The sequence below is a fragment of the Crocodylus siamensis genome, chromosome 8 (assembly GCF_052110815.1).
Source record: "Crocodylus siamensis isolate JL-2025a chromosome 8, ASM5211081v1, whole genome shotgun sequence".
Classification (NCBI taxonomy): domain Eukaryota; kingdom Metazoa; phylum Chordata; order Crocodylia; family Crocodylidae; genus Crocodylus; species Crocodylus siamensis.
In genome coordinates, this window is record NC_143402.1 from 71,701,161 (window position 1) to 71,718,407 (window position 17,247).

Genomic DNA, 17,247 nt, shown 5'->3' on the forward strand with positions numbered 1-17,247 from the left:
GTTTGAGCCACTGCAGGCATGTGGCTGCATTTCCTGAATCAAAAGTGAATGTCTGTTCAGTTGTTTCTCAGCTTAATCTCTGCAGTTTAGATTAACCTGCAAGGACTGAATTGATTCAGCCTTGGGCTTTTTGACTGTCTGTACTTAGCCTTAGGGAGCAAATTAGATATTCCCTGCATTCACCTGATACATAGAAGCTGAGAAGCAGGGTAAGCTAGCCCATGCTGAACTCCATAGTACCCTGTAACTAGTACCTGAGCTGGTTAGTGGAAAGCTAGCTCAGTGATCACTATATTCCCTTGCAGTCACTTGTGTATCTGCAGGATAGACATATCCTAAGATGCAGCCTATCCTGCCTATGGACATAGCTAAAGCTCTTACCTGAGTTCTCACCATTTTATGTCTCAGTGACTGTAACACCTTTTCTGCTGAGTTTTATGAGGCTGGCATGTTGGGCTGTTATTTAACAATTTGTTCCTTCCATTGTGCATCTACTGGGCTGAGTCTGTCCCCTGTTGCTCTCTCACTTGCAGCCACCAGCATTTAAGGTGTAAGAAATTCTAATTCAGAGGCCATATCCCTAACTCCTATGCTCAATAGTTATTGATGCCCCTTTCCTACAAAAATTTGTCCAATCCCTTTGTACGTAGTTTCGGAATCCATTTCCTCCTTATACTTCAGAGGATGGAAACCCTTTTCCTGAACTTTGTTATACAGTTTAATCAGTGGACCCCAACTAAACTGTAGTGAAGGACAGGTATTGCTAACTCATGTGATCTTGGGTTTGCCCAGGAAGCCACAGTTACAGGTACTGGCCTAGGACTTCAACAGAGCCCTGAGCTTAATTTTAGAGGCCTGTTTAAGTCTGGGCATGTCCCTTAGGGTATGTCTTTGCTGCTGCATTATTTAGCCATGCTCTAGTTCATGCTCTAGCTCATGAGCAAGGATCTGGGTTTTCCATTTTCTGGAAAATCCTGGAAAACCACAGGTTTTCCCTTTCAGGTGGGCAGAATTCCAGTCTGCAAGGGACTACTTGGGGCTGGGGGAAAGTGGGATGCAGTGGGTACCACGCGCATGCGCATATGCACACATGCATGTGGCAGCCAAGCAGTGCGGTGGAGAGCAGCTCCCACAGCTCCCTCCAGGTAAAACTATGGGGATGGAGGGGGCACAAGCAACATCTGGGGAGGTTGGAGGGGGCACAGGCAATGTGAGGGGGCATGTGCCCCCCAGATTTCTATTCCCATTGCAGGGCATGGGGCTGCAGCCGGGCCAGACTGGGCCAGGAGCTGTCTCTGTAGCCCAGCAGATGGGACCCAGTGTGGGAGGGAGCACCACACCACCCTTGTCACTAAGGTGAGCAACCCCCTGCCTGCCCGGAAGGAGCTGGGGGCACAAGTCCACGCCACTACTGCTATGCTGCACCTTGGTGGCCATGGCAGCTCAGTGCTCCCTCCCTCAGTGCTGGGTGCTGCCTGCTGGACTGCAGAGGTGGCTCCTGCCAGGCTGCAGCCCTGTTCTTTGCTGTGGGCACAGATATCTGGGGGGGGGAGGCATGTTCCTTCACCCCAATGTATCACCTATGCCCCTGTTTCCCTCCCAACATGTTGCCTGTGTCCCCCTGCCCCCATTCCCTACATGCCCACCCCCTTCCTCACCCACTGGAGTGCTGGGGGTAGAGGGCAGCAGATCAAGGGTGAGGGACACCAGCAAGGCTGTGGAGCTGGGTCAGGAGTAGGGGGCACTGGGTGGTGGGGAATTGTGGTTCGGGAGTCAAGGGCAGGGGCAGGGCACTGGCATATTAGGGCTGCTTAGTGCTACAAAGCAGTGAGGGGGACAACCACAGCTGGACCCACATCTTGGTGAGTGAGTGAAAGGGGCAGGGTATGATAAACCAAAATCAAACACCAAAACATACAGGTACTTAGACTTTATTTTATAACAATGATTGAGGCACTGCTAGACTTCCAAATTGCTTTAAAATTGCAAATATATCAATAAAACATTGTGTTCAACTGCTTCCTACATATATAACGGTGTTTCACTTCATTGGAAAAATGTGGATTTGGGGTTTTTTAATCAGCAAATTTTGGATTTTTATCCGAATTTTGGATTTTTAAACAGAGAAAACCAGGATCCCTGCTCACAAGTCTAGCCTCAGCAGCCCAAAGCTCAGTGAGAACGAACCAGTCAAGTTATTTTATCCAGGTATTCAGGTGAGTTTTAGGGCGTATGGTGAGTTCTGTTCTCCTGTGGCTCAACAGCCATATATACCCAAGCTGACTAAGCTAGGGTTATATGTCCACTATTTGTACCTCAGTAAAAGTTGAAGTGGGGAACAATTAAAGATTTAAGAGTGTAAAGCGCTGAAATATTATCTCAATGGAAGCCATGATGTAAGTACCACAGATAAAGATATAGAATACTTTTAATTGATAAAGGAAGCTTTTAACTTGTAGTTTGGTGGAAACTATGTGCTATTACCTTTGATACAAGAACACTTATCACCCGGCAAATGCCTGAAGTACAGTTGTCTCTCTCAAGCATGGCATAGCAAATGCAAAACTATGCAAGGCTAGGCAAGCTCGCATATAAATGCATGCATAAAAATAGAACTTACTTGATCGTCTTTGCTTCAGAGCTTCATACAATTCATGTTTCAGTAGCGAGGATGTTTATTATGACTCATTCTTGCTAAATTAAAGATAGATATCCCTTGGTTCAAATTTTCACAAGGGAAGATGGTGTCACCCTCTGCTTTTCCATGAATTGCGTTGTATCTCCTTGTATCATTTGTCAGAAGACTACAGCATGGGGTCTTTTGACTCATAGAGCAGCATTCACAGTCAGTTTAAAGCAGCAGTTAAACATATTGCATCTCCTACAAGGCAGGCTTGCCAACCTTGAGAAGCCAACAAATAACATTATAAATATTAAATTCTTATGGAAGCAGCAGCAGGCTTACATCAGAGAGATCTCTATCCTTGGAAAGTCCTTACACGTTTCTTTTCTCACCACAGAGATAAATGGCTCCTGTGGTCTCCTGCAGTCCTTCTGATGGAAGCAAGGGGCAGGCCTCCCATTTAATACAGTGCAGTCCTGCCAAGGTGGAGATCCTCTTTGAACAACGACATGGCTCTGTAAAACTAATGACACCTAATACGGGTTTGCAATACCTCAAAGTCCCTTTTCAGAGCCAGCGTGGGGTAGGGCATTGCTTCTACCGTCTAACAGAGTAATGTAAGGAAGCATTAGTGCAAATGCTCTAGTTGCACGACCATATGGATCTAGAAACAGCTGAATACAAACCAGCTCACTTGGCACCCCCACCCCCTCCCAACCACCACGTCCAGCATGTCAGCACTTGGACTTACCTTGCTGTCTTACCCTTTTGCAAAGTGAATGCAAAGGTAGCAGATGAGGCAAGCTTATCCACAGAAACTCAGAAGCAAGTGGCGGTCCCCTTTAAACCACAGTAGTCCTTTTTCCTACCAGATCAGATGAGTTTTCATAGGCTGAGACTAGACCCTTTCCCCAGTGAGGGCCAGAGGAGTTCTGCTGCATCACCACTAACCGAATTGGAGGCTGGGGCTCTGTCGGCGTCTCGGGAGCATATTCCTTATTGGGATCTATTCCCCTACAGTCGTACAGCACACAAGAAATCAAGAAGACCAAAAGCAGGATAACATAACTAGCTACAAGGATGATCAAGTTCAAGGTAACAGGGTCAATTTCCAGGTAAAACTCCATTTGATCCCATAGTATTGAGCAGGAACCCAGAGAATGAAGTTTCATGTGCGGTGGTGAGCAATGGCTAACTGATCAGAATAGATGTATTGGCTTTGTGGTAAAAATACATTAATCCTTAGGACTCTGGTAGCAAAGGATTTCCCTGAACTGGCTGATCAAAGCTGCTCAGTTTAATAACTTAAGCTCCTTCTTTTAATGCCAGGTTGCCTTCAGTGGCAGCTAAATTTGAATCTTTTCCTGACGGCAAAATATCCAACTTGTTAAAAGAGTGCCACTTTTTTTTTTCTTCTCGGCAAACCTGGACCAAACGAGGAGTTTCAAGGAATTTTTCACAGCTCTTGCTCTACGCGTGGTTTTGTGTGCAAAGGCAAGTTGTTATGACTCTTGGAAAGCCTTGCCAAAGGCCAGAGAAAACAACGTATTGCCGGCACTGAGCCATAAATAAGAGAGAAGATAAACTAGGGAAAAGGGACATGTTATTGAGATCTAATGAGGCTGACTTCGATCCATACTGAAGGCCCTTTATACTGCCCTGATGCTGAAGTGGGTGAAAACTATTTTTATTTGTATTATGGTAGCACCTAAGAGTCCCAGACACTGAATGGGGCCTAGTGTGTGCAACGCAGAAGACTTTCCGCCCCAAATTAGTGTCATCCTTTGATACGACGTAGGCTTAACTGGTATGGCCTGATGACACATTTCCCTTTTTACAGCTTAAATTCACCAAATCTGATTATCACATACATAAAAAACATGGTCCACAGCTTTGGATCTGCCAAGAGCCACAGCATCCTTCTAAAACTCTCCTGACCAAAAAATTGACTACGGTTTGGCAGCTGACATACTGATACCAGCTCATCATAGGGATCGATATTGTACCTTTGCTCTTCCCTGTCTGTCTTTATTCACCTGTCAAGTTAAAGCTGGATTATTCACTTTAGGACAGAAACCAGCTTTCTTTATATCCATCTTATTCTATGAAGGTGCATCTCTGCCTTGCCTTCTGACTTCAGACTGACACAGCTAACTACCTCTCCGTGTTCCTAGAGCGGCCACTGTAATTTGCTCATCAGCAAGAAATTCTTCATTTCCATTGAGCCGGTGAAGTCTGCAAGGGCTTTAAAATATACAAACACAAATAAGCCCTGCCATATTTCCTCAGGTGTCACTTCAGAGCCACCACGTGCTGCCCTGCTGAAATGCAGCTTAGCTAGTCCATCTAGTGGCAAGACGTGAGATTAAATGGTGCACGGGGAATTTTCCCTGTGCACAAGTGTGTGACGCACTTCCATTTGGACTGTCAAATGCTGCCCGTGAAAGGTGTCCTGTTCCTTGACGCCTGCATGCAAGCATCTGTTTGCATACCCAAATTACATGCAGATGCATTTTCATGAAAGGGCTCCAAGGCTGTACATGGAAGTCATGCAAAACTCTAGAACTCTTGGTTCAGAGATGATCCCTTTAATTAGACCAACTAAGAAATTGCAAAAAAACCCAATTTTTCCCATTCTGCAAATTGTTCCTTATTGAAATATCCAGTGGAATATAACATTAGTAAACTTAGTGGGCTTCTCTTGATACTTGAAGTTCAACAAAAACTCACTTTAGAGGCAGGACAGCCCAGTGAACAGGACACTTGATTGGCAAGCTGGAGACCTGGACTCTATTCTTGATTCTGCCATCAACCTGCTCTCTTACCCTTTTGTTTCTCAGTTTCCTTTCACCTGCTCTACTGTTCACCTCTTCATGGCAGGGACTATCTCCTACTTCGTGGCCACGCTATAGTAAGCACAATAGGATCCTAATTAGAGAGGAGACTCCTGGGAAGCTATGGGATAAGAGAAATGGTATGCTAGGAACTGAGAGGTAGTTCTTCATCAAATCATTATAGCAGATTCCAGGAGAGAGATCTAATTCCTTAGGCTGGTTTTAAAAAAAAACCCCTGGGAACAGATGATACTTTCTGTTATATTCCTCAACAATTTGCTATAAAGGATGACTTTATACCGATGGCCTTTTATACAGATCAGTAATTCACACATCAGCTTTATTATCAGTGATCTAAGTCTAGCAGGCAAAAGCTTTAGAGAAGGGATGTAGTAGCATAGGGGTGGGCAAAATGCAGCCCGCAGGCCAGCCCATTCTATCCGGCCCTTGGGCCTCCTAAAAAATTTAGAAAATTAATATTTATCTGTCATGGGCTGCCTGTCATGCGGTCCTCCACCTGAAATAATTGCCCGCCCCTGTAGTAGCATCTGAGCTGGAATAGCAGCCGTGCCTGGATTCTCAAGCTGGCTCCTCTAAAGGAACCGGTTGTGTGTGTGTGAACTTGGGGATCCTTGTGGAAATAGCGTCCAGAGAAAATAGGGAAGATAACCGCAATGACTTTTATCTACCTTCAGCACAACTCGCATAACAGGAATTACTGGGCAAAAATGATAAACAAGCAGAAAAGAAAGCTGTACTGTAGTTAACCACAGGACTTTCCCAATTTGCCACTTCAAACCCTTGCCCACAACTGAAACCAGAAAGAGCAGAGGCTTAATGATGGAGCCTGGAGTTGTAGGTCGGAGTCGGTGGGGCCGGAGGCGGCCAGCAGAATAAAACTGAGTTTAAAGTGAAAGTAATGGGGAGAGGTTGTAGAGGAAGATGAGTGAGCTGTGAAGTATTCATTTCTTGGGACAGTAGCTGCTTTCCAGACTGCTGGTGGGCGCTACAAGTTGCTGGAGGAAAATCAATATTTAGGACGAAACTGTGCTGACAAGGAAGAAGAGTAAGAAAGTTGGATCCGGGTCAGTGCTGGTGACCTGTTTTGGCCTGAGCACCTTCTCAGGGCTCCTAATGCAGCCACTCTTCTTTCCCCGAGGCACGGGATGCTCTCCTCTAGCGTCCTCGCTGCCTCTAGCTTGCTTGGAAGAAGAGTGGTGGCCAGTCCCCAGGCCTCCTTGCACGTAAGGGAGGTGAAGGCAGGAGCTGTGTTCCCCAGGGGTTCAGATGTCACTGCTTTTCAGACTGTGGTAGCACCCAGGGACCCTAGCCGTGGACCAGGGCTTTTTTGTGGTAGGCACTCTGCAATCATGGAACAAAAAGACAGACCCGGCAGTCAAAGGCTCGTCGTTGCTGCTCGTGCAGGCACAGCCAAGCGGGCTTCAGAGTAGCTTGCATACATACTGTTAGCAATGTAACTTCAGCAGCACAGAACTGAGCGGAGGTGGCTACGCTGCCAGGAGTAATTATACTAGCAGGCCCCTCGTGTGACTGAAGTCTAGACATACCCGAAGTCTGAGACCACAGACAGATGGGTGGACTGACTGATGGGGATGCACAAATAGCACCAATACAGTTCAAGTATACAGCGTTCAAGAAGCCCTGTCTCTCCCTGGCCAGGTACTGCCGTCCCCCAGTGATGCAGTCTAGTATTAGACTATCCTCCAAGCATATCACGTGCTTCAGAGAAATTCCCCATGCAGATCCGCTCCTGGTTAAATTTAGCAGGGTGCAATAAAGGAGGAAGAACTTTCCACCCCTGTCTCACCAAAATTGAATACTGATCACTAGAGGTACAAATAGATGCTCTGCCACAACTGAAAATAGCCTTTCATGAGCCCAGCCAACTATATTGACATCAGCTGGTTGCCACATCAAAGCTACCTGACCTGATGAGTTGGTCATTGTTATTAACAGGAGAGGTCAACTGGTTTCAATGCCTTGTTCTGCCATCCAGCAATGTCACTGCTAAGAATAGCCATGGGACAAATAAATCCCCTTAATCTTAGTCTGAAGTGGAAGAGAATGGCAATGAAGATGCTAGCAAGCCCGCTGTATTTCATGCCGAATGGTCAGTGGAATGAGAGCCGGTCTACAAAGGTTGGGAGCGGTCAGCAGATAGAGGAGCTGGTTATGTATTGTTACCTTGGTGTTTTGCAAGGCTTGTTCTTCTCAGTGAAGGACTGCTGAAGTCAGTGAAGGATGGGTTTAAGGCCAGCAGTCTCCTCACAACAAGAGCTCACATCCCAGGCACAAGCTGCAAAGAAGAATACACAATCAGGATAAGTGTGTTGTAATTATAAATCAAACTGTAGTTAGTGCACAGACTACAGAACATGCTTTATGGAAGCAAGATTTATTATTTGCATAACATATGGTTGGTGGTGGCTGACGATAAAAATCCATAGTCCACAGAAACATTTCCTTGTAGTATTGCAAGCGTCTAGTTTACTCAATTTTGCCACTTGCAGGCATTGAGTATGGGAAAAGTGTAAGCAAGGATTTACAAAGATCAAACAGGCATAACATATATTGTATATCTATTTCAGTTTAGAAAGGATGAAAAGCAAAGTCTTTGGTTAAGGGTGCTGGCCAGGTACCAGAAGATCATGTATGAGTATGAGCCAGCAGTGCGATGCTGTAGCCAGCAGGGCAAATAATGCCCTGGCGTGCATCAATCGATGCATCTCCAGCAACACCAAGGAGGTGATTCTTCCATTGTACTCAGCACTGGTGAGACCGCAGCTGGAGGACTGCGTCCAGTTCTGGGCACCGCACTTTAACAAGGACATGGACAAGCTTGAAGAGCCACCCGTATGGTCAGAGTCTCACACGGCAAGCTATCCGAGGAAAGGCTGAGGGAGCCGGGACTCTGCAGCCTGAAGAAAAGAAGGCAGACGGGGGGACCTGGTAGCAGCTCACCGGTACGCTAGGGGAGGACATCAAGGGCTCGGTGAGCAACAGTTCACCAGGGCACCCGAGGGGAAAGCCAGGAGTAATGACCACAAACTCCTGGAAGATCGATTCAGGCTCAACATTAGGAAAAACTTACTCCACAGTCCAGACACCCTGACTGTGAAGAAGCTCCCTCCCTGCAATCGCCTACCCTGGAGATCTTCAAGAGGAGATGGGATGGTCACCTCCCTGGGGTCCCCTGACCCCCAGTTGTCTTCCTGCTGGTGCAGGGGGCTGGGCCCAATGATCTTCCCAGGTCCCTTCCAGCCTTACGGTCTATGAATCTACGTTCAACTTCTGACTTGGCTAAGGATTTCCTCTATGATCTCGGGCAAGTTGCTTAGGGTTTTTTAGATATTTAGGTGCCTAGTCATCACCAGGGCCTCAGTGAATATCAAACACGTCTAAGCTCCTAACCTTCTTTGACATAAAGGGAAAAAAATCATGAGCATTAGGCACCAAAGTGCTTTAGAAAATATTATCAAGCTCCTGGCTGTATCTCCAACTGTCCAAGAGACTGAACCGTCTGTGCCTCCTCTGTAAAATCAGTTTTTCTCTCTTCCATGTCTTTGTGTTTCTTACCTATAGATTATCTGTAGTGTGTAGAGATATGCACGCTAGCTTTCAAGAAATACAGTTTTTGGCTGTAATACATCTCCATGTCCCATAGATGGCATTAAAAGAACATGTGCATTTGGAAATCCCACATAACAGCTTACAAACCATCTCACGCCTAAGTGTGAGAAACGCGCACATTCTTGATTAGGAACGAGACCTCTATTATTTCAACTCTTCGGTCAATACTGTCATTCCTTTGTGAACATTTGAAGAGAGAAACAATTTTCCTCTCTTATTGTTCATAGTTTATGCTATGCTCTCTCCTCTCAGGAAATGTTTAAGTGCAGTGGTTAAACCATTTCCTGCTTTTTTTATGCATTTGCTCTGAAGAACATAAGCAAGCAGCTATTAAAACGATCATTTCAATACAGGGATATTGGCTTAGAAGGAAACATGATAACTTAGGAAAGCAAATAACTTAGACACGTGGCTGGATGCACCTACCCCAGAACTGGGGTGCCGGCGTTTTTTTGAGAACCTGGGTTCAGCAAAGTACTTCAGACTTAGCCTAACTTTAAACCTGTGAGTAGTCCCGCTGAGATTAATAAGACAGCTCATGCGCTCAGAGTTAAATACCTTACTTCATAAGGGCTAGCGAGCCAGTCAAGGATCTGTACCAGGTGCATGATGCTCAGGCAAGGAAAAGCTGGAGCTTCCAATGCTAGGCCCAGAGCTTGTCTTTCCCCATCTGTAATCCCAGGCAGAGCTCCAGCAACCAGGGCACAGTGCTTCTTTATAAAGAAGTGAATAAAGTCAAAGGGAATTTTTAGATGAAGACAATGAGATGCAAGTCAGTCTCTATGGAAACCAAGCGAGTTGCCATGAGGTGGCACATGACGATCAACTATTTTTCTCTTTGCCTCTGACTTGGAGCTTCAGCTCAAATGATTCAAATGACTAAGCTTGGCACTAGAAACCTGTACAGAATATGGACGATCCCTATTCATCCACTTCAGTGATGCTGCTCCAAGAAGCCACTACCAGGGCCAAGTCTGAGCGCATTAGATTAGAGATGATACAAGCACAGGTTCAGAGGACTGGCCCAGACCAAGCAAGCTGGATCAGCGGTTAATGCATTGACTGCGGCTCAGGAAGTCTTGGTTGTACTCTGGCCTTTGTCGACCTGTAGTATGACCAGAGCAGGGCACTTAGGCCCCTGTTACCCTTCCTGCCCCTGCTTGTCTTGTCTGTTCAGCTCGCCATCTCGTGCATGCGGGAAGGGTCTCTCCAGTCAAGTGCCAGGCACAACGTGGCCCTTGTGACCTGGGAAAGGATTCCCCAACATCCCTATTTATTCCACGGTTTGGTATCAGGTTTGTCAACTGAGCAATTTTTCTGTATGTGTATGTATATACATTTATACACACACACAAATATGTATCTTATGGAAAAGCTTAAATCAGGTAGGCAAAATGCAGCCCGCGGGCCGAATGTGGCCTGCCAGGCCATTCTATCCAGCCTGTGGGGCCCCTAAAAAGTTTAGGAAATGAATATTTATCTGCTCCTGGCTACCTGTCACGCAGCCCTCGATGGCTTGCCAAAACTCAGGAAGCAGCTCTCTGCCCGGAATAATTGCACGTCCCTGGCTTAAATGCTTTGCAGCATCAGGGCCTTGCTATGATACTGCACTGCAAAAGAACACCTGTGAGCATACACACACACATTAAATCTGGTTCAGTGCATACCCCTACCTGATACTGAGCAGAGGAGTCATCAAAAAGCAATGTAGCCAGTTAATTAGTGTAGTATTATTAACCAATATTGGTTGTAAAGCAGATTGGTGTGCAGTTTTAATGCACAGGTATCTGTGTAACTGGGAAACTATGGCGGGGTTATCCTTGGTATCCACATAGGAGGTAACGCTCACAACTCCTTTCAGCCTATGTACACAATGGGTCGGATCTTCCACTGGGGGAAATTTTTGTAACTCTGTTGACTACACTAAATGGTGGCTGGCACCTTTTCACCGAGTGCTACTTCAGAATCTGTCCTCTGGCAGATTCGTATGCAGAGGAAAAGTGCTATCTCCGTTGCTGCTCTCGGCGAGGATGGTGACAATGTCCTAATGAGTGTGGAGAAGGACTGACTTGTGGCAGAGATGCTGCTAAGGTTTCTGTCATCTGTGCCGCTAAAAGGAATGTTATCTATTATGCTGCACATAATGGCAAAAAAGGAGAGGGTTATTAAGTCTAATCGTGACAAATCTTGCTCCATAGAAGACAGGAAATCCAGGTGTTATGGGCATTTCAGGGAGCGTGTGCAAATGCAACTACTTTATCACATTTCATTTTAAAATGACATAAAAAGGTGGGGGGAAAAGTGAAAAAAACTGCTCAGTATTAAAGAAGTTTCCCTGGGAATCTGCCATGCATGCATACCTAGAAAAAAAACAGCTTGAAAGTAGATTTTGATGCTGCTGGAGTTTGGATGTGCATTTCTCATGCTATCTCTGCCCTTATATTGTATACGAGTCAGCAGACATAAGGCAGAGGGAAATTCACACAAATTCATTTAATATCAAGATGCTGCCCCTGCTTGTTCTAGATCGTGAGGCCCTAGTGGTATAGCTGATTCTCTGGGAGGTTTTATAAGTAGACTGGTGGGCTACATCTTTAAGCACCAGGTTGGTGAAGTCCTTCAGCATATGCTTGGCTTGACTGTAGTGGAAACAAAGCATTTGCTTACATGTGCTGATGGACAGGGATGGCAACAGGCTTCAAGTTAAGCATGACCTTAAGGGCTTTGATAAACCCAGGCCTCAAAATACCGCATGGTCATGAAAAAACACGGTCCATATTAACTGAAGCACCAAATATGGGAGCTACTGTCCCTTATTTCTATTACAAAGATTCAGGGGTATCTTCTGCCTGATTCACTTACAGCATAAATGAGAGAATCGTTCATGGAATTTAAAAAGGTCAGGGTGAAACTCGGCTAGTGAATATGGGACCCAATGTTTCAGGGTAGTATTCAAGTAGGAGTTGGGAGAGCACAGCCCCTCACAAGATCAAGTCAGTATGTCCAGCACAATAGAGGAAAAAACAGCTTGAGTTGCACCGTGCGGGAGTTATGCGCAGGGCCTGGTTACACCTTACACCGGGCTGCACCAGTGTTAGTGCTAACTTGGAGTTTGAAGCAGTCACATCCATCATCTGGAAACCTTCCCTGACTGGTCCCCATCTGCACAGCTGTGATTTGCCACTAGGGGCCTGGTGAGCCAGGACAGGCTTCTATCCCTGCTCTGTGAGCGAGAGATCCTGGGATCCTGGAGGACTTCAACTTGGGTGCCAAATCTGTGGGGAGTGGCCGCACCGTAATGGAAGAGGAGCTGGGTCCTGCGGATCAGAGATGATCCTGACCTGGAGCGGCGTAATGTTGAGCCACATCGCAAGTCCTTAAAACCACTTTCAGACGTTAATGTAGAGACAACCTAGGGGTTACCGCGTAACAAAGCTCGTCGATGATTTCCTGGAAGGGGCGGGGGTAAAAACAAGGTCAGCTCCCCTATCTGAGCTGGTGGGTGCATGCCAGTCTTTGCTGGAGGAGGAGAAGGTGTTGACATTTTCCTAATCTCCTTGGCACACACGGGGCACATCCTTCTTTGCCAGCGGACATGTTTGCCTCTCTTTTTGTTTTCCTGGAACAAATCGACTTGCTGTGGAAAACGTAAGGAACACACAGCTTCTGCTACGTGTTTGCATTCCCCCCAGGCTTATATTACAGTAACTGTGGGCAGTCTTGCTTATAACCTCAGGGCTATTTGCTTTGGATTTGACTTCAAAACTCTAGTCCCTTGGGGCTACTAGCAGTGTTTGGTTATTTTCCAAGACATCAGAACATTTTTCATGCGCATACATTCATGTGCTACAATCTCAGCAGATGGTAGACTGCCCAGGGGCTTCTGCCCCGAGAGCGTACAGGCCCATGCACACGGGGAAGTGGAAAGCAGGAGCTCCTAGGGATCTCCTTCATGCCAGGCAGTGCTGAGGCAGAGCCACCATGCGGTGGTGGGACACAGACAGACCTCTAAGGGCACTTGTACATGTGACGGGGGTTTAGTCCTCAGGGTTTTATTCTATGCCCCCTAAATTGAAACTATGCATTTTTAATTGAAACCCACCGTTTCAATTTTTCTGTCATGTTGTGGCAAGGGACCCGATTCTTCTTTTTTTTTTTTTTGTGGTCAGAGCTGGAGCAGCTTAGTGCCCACCCCGCTTTGGCCGGGGGTGGGGGCAGCTGACAGCTGCATCCTTGCAATTTGCAACATTGATGCAAACTCATCTAACCCCCCCCCCAAACTGGTGCATATGTAATGTGTGATGCCATTAAGCCACACAAATGACATTTTTGTGACCTGGACATCATGACAACTGTCACATGCACAAACGCCCTCAGGTCCAGCCAAGCGTGCTCCACTTCCAGCTGCCTGAAGCGTGAAGATGCTGCAGACCAGGGGAGGCCAACCTGAGGCACGTGTGCCATAAGTGGCATGGGCAGCCTCTGTTGGCCTGTGGCAGACCAGGGAGGGGGCAGACAACAGAGCAGCAGACCAGATAGGGGAAGGGGATCTGAGTCCCACTCCAGGAGGGTTCAGGGCTTAATTTGTGCCTGCCAAACTAAACTGTGGGAGTGCTCCTTGCTGCAGACAGACTAGATGATGATTCAGGATGGAACAGCTCTAAACAAAAAATGTCCTGAGCAATTCAATAACTTGAAAGATGTTGAAGAGCTTTCTGCTGATATGTCTTACCTGTTGAATTTGCCATACATGCACCGGCCAAAATACTAAGAATCGTTAATTAACATTAAATACTTTGCTAACTTGTATCTTACAACTATATACCTACACGTGTGGCCAGCCTTGCCAGCATGGCTCACGTGTCTTTACTCGACTTTTGCTGCCTTCCCTTGTGCTTCACATAACACAGTTTGGTTTCCTCTCAAGCAAGACTTTTACCACCATGACATTACCCAATAGGTAGGATAGGAATGGGAAGAAAGGGTAGGAAAAAGCATAGAGGTCCTGGAATGCTTTTTAAAATGTATTTTTATTTTTTGCAGGCTCGTTGATAGGAACCCCACCAGGTCCTGGCTCTCTTTCCTTCTCTGTTCAGCAGGCAAGATAAGCTTTAAAATAGCAAGCAATTTTCCCAGTGGTGAACGTTCAAAAGATTGCATTGCCTTTAATGGTGCTAAAGTGCAGACAATTTGGTCCAACCTACCAAGAAGCAACTATGAAGGGTCCTAGCAATCTCTTACTGGATCAGAAAAAAAATGTTTCAAGAACTGAGTGAAGTCGTGTGCTTGAAAGCTCCAAGGAATTAGAAGTTTTTCAGGATTCAGCCCGGTTTAGCTTTTTAAGGACTACATCCCACCCAAAGAAAGGGGATGAAACAAATCAAGCACCTGGTAGACAAACCCGGCTGTTCACAGCTGTTCTTTCCATCTCTCTCATTTCATTGTTTTCTGGAAACAATGAAGTGAAGTGATTGAGGGCTGAAAAGGATTGAACAAAAAAAAAAAGACCTAAAGTGCAAGCTCTTCAGTGCTCTTTGTAAAACCCATATAAATGGAAAAATAAATCAAGCCTGGACATTAACAGGAAATTGAAAAATTACATGAATGGAAGAGCAGAAATATATACGTCAATCATTTGGCCAGAGGCGTCGTGGAAATCCAGATTTTTATCACATGCAGGTTTCTATTCACATCATTATGCCCTGGTTCTAGTTTTGAAAAATGCACACATGCAGAGTTAGGTTTTGCCAAATGCTCTGCAGGGTCACACTGAATGAAGCACAGAGTAACATCAGCCCTGCCACCCCTGTTTTCAGTTTGGCAAAGCTTTTAAGCATAGACATAACTCTCTGTTCAGCAAAATCTGTGTGTGGCATATATAAGCCCCTCTGAAACGCACAAAACCTGTCGGATTCTTAAAGTTAAGCCTATATTTCAGTGCTTTTTTGGATAGGGGTGGGCTGCTGGAGCCGAGGCCCTCAGACATGTCCCGTATTGTTCTTCTCCTCTGTTTGTTCTATGCCACCATCTCCCTTTCTCCTCCCTCTTGGCAGTCCCTCTTGGCAACATTTATTATATCCATTTATTTACTTAGATTTTCCCAATAGAAAAAAAGGGTGAATTTAGCCAAGCGCTTCTGCCATGAGACCAGACATTAAATTAAATAATACTTTGCCAATGGTGCAGCCAGCACAACTCTGCAGCAGCCTGCACCCATCAGTGATTCTCGATGGGCAGAGCAGGGGAGCCAAAGGGGAGCCTGGCACCTCATCATAGAAACCATTTTGCTGCCAGCCCCTCTACACATGGAATATAAGCTCTTCAGGGCCAGGAGTTTGTCTCCTCATGTGACTTCAGGGCTGCCAAAGTACAGATAATGTCTAATTCATAAACACTTGTGGCTTTGTTTCCTTCTTGCCAATCCACATTGATTCCTCTTAAGGAAAGTTTAGCTGAACTCAAGTCAAATGTAGCTTTCAACTAGCATCTGAGAGAAAAATGGGAAATCAAGAGTGGGTAAAGGGGCCCATGCCCAACATGCACAACAAAAAATGAAACAATTTCCCTGGCCTGGGCTTGCGTTACGTCCGTGTTCACCAAGACCCTTGCTGTGCTTCTCAGACCTTGTGAATTGTGCCAAACAAGGGCTCAGTCCTCAAAGCCTTCATCACTCATTGTTTTTGCATTTCGCTGAAACGAGAAACTTGCTGAAGACAACACAGCCCTGGTGTTGTAGTCTCCCGGGGGAAGGAGTGAAAAACACCGTTACTTGGGACACTTAAAACCAAAGTAGTAAAGGGCTGGATTATGGTAGTTCAACAAATTGTCTTTCTCATCCTATCCTTCTGAAACCCCTGGTTTTCCCTGTGTGCTGTGGCCTGAAGTTTTCTAAAACATCAGACCAACGGCACCAAGAAGTTGGTCGGGGCCTGCCTTTCGAAAACCCAACGCTCAGGCTTTCTACGGAGGTTGGAGCCCAGCGTTCACAATCCTTCCAGCACGCGAGGCCTTTTGGACAAGGGAAGAAACTCAGACAAAAAGTTCCTTGGGCTGACTGCTCGTCCCTGGTTTAGATTTCTCCTTTGGGTGGAGCTCCAAAATGACACTAGGAGAATATTGCCTCATCCATCATTTATCTGACCCAAGAGGAGGCTCATTTTGCAGGGATATGGCCCTACCCCTGGAACTATTTCTTAGGTCATTAGATCTCGAAGCCCTGCAGTCCTGCCTTTAACTTAGTGAGGGGTTCACACCTCACCTTCAGAGCGGGATGGACGATGCAATGATTTAGTTGGAGCAGGCATAAAAGTAGACAAATCGATCCCAGCTTTATGGGGGGCAGAGGTTGCCGAGATCCTTTTCCCCCAAGTTGGCTTTTCCTGCAAGTGGAGAGGCTTCATTCAAGTTCTTAAGTGAAGGCCACTATCATCCAACCCCCTACCTACTACCTGCATTTTAGTCATTGTGCTGCTTTCAACCGCTGGCACCCGGTTTGTGAAAGTCAGCGGCATCCTCAGGCAGAGAGACAGCAAATCAAGATCCTGTGAACGCTGGTCAACACTAAGCCCAAGGTTAGTCCCTTGTGTCATGCAAGTGATTGCACTTCAGTTAAACTTATTTTGAATTTGGTTCGGCATGTGCAAACACACTGCAAGGCAAAGGACTCCCCCCACCACCAGCCCGAGACTGTAGTTGTCCCCGCTGGACCTGAATCCTAGCAAATGAAGTGCAGGCTGGTGTTGTTTTCATTCTTACTCCGACAGATCATCTCGTTAAGGAGCAAAATAACATTCTCATGCTTGGCAAATCCTCTAGACTTTGAAAAAAATTGGCCTCTCTCCTTTCTTTTTTCCCATAGACAAAATGAAGACCTAGTGCTAAAAGACACAAAATAAATTCAATATCCTATTTCAAACAGCTGGCTTTTGATCTGGAAGTACTTCAGTTGATTGCCTTGCTTCAAAGAAAGAAAAGCGATTTCACTTTGAATACAGCAATGTTTTTCAAACTGCACATTGGCTGACCCATCCTGGAGCACGACCTTTGGAGCTTGCAGATGCATGTTTGAAAATAAGGTTGATTTCTTGCTTCATCAGATAGATGCTCAGGTTTCTAAACAAAGGCAGGGAGAGAACGGGG

At 46.0% G+C, this 17,247-nt stretch overlaps 1 protein-coding gene across 1 annotated transcript in view; it reads right to left on the bottom strand.

The window, feature by feature from the left end:
* Positions 1-1,984: 1,984 nt before the first annotated feature.
* SMIM36 (small integral membrane protein 36) overlaps positions 1,985-17,247 on the bottom strand; it is a 36,381-nt gene continuing 21,118 nt past the window's right edge. The window contains exon 2 of the mRNA XM_090060030.1: positions 1,985-7,774. Coding sequence (XP_089916156.1) covers positions 3,466-3,795 — 330 coding nt within the window. The 5' untranslated portion in view covers positions 3,796-7,774 and the 3' untranslated portion in view covers positions 1,985-3,465. The remainder of the gene's footprint in view (positions 7,775-17,247) is intronic.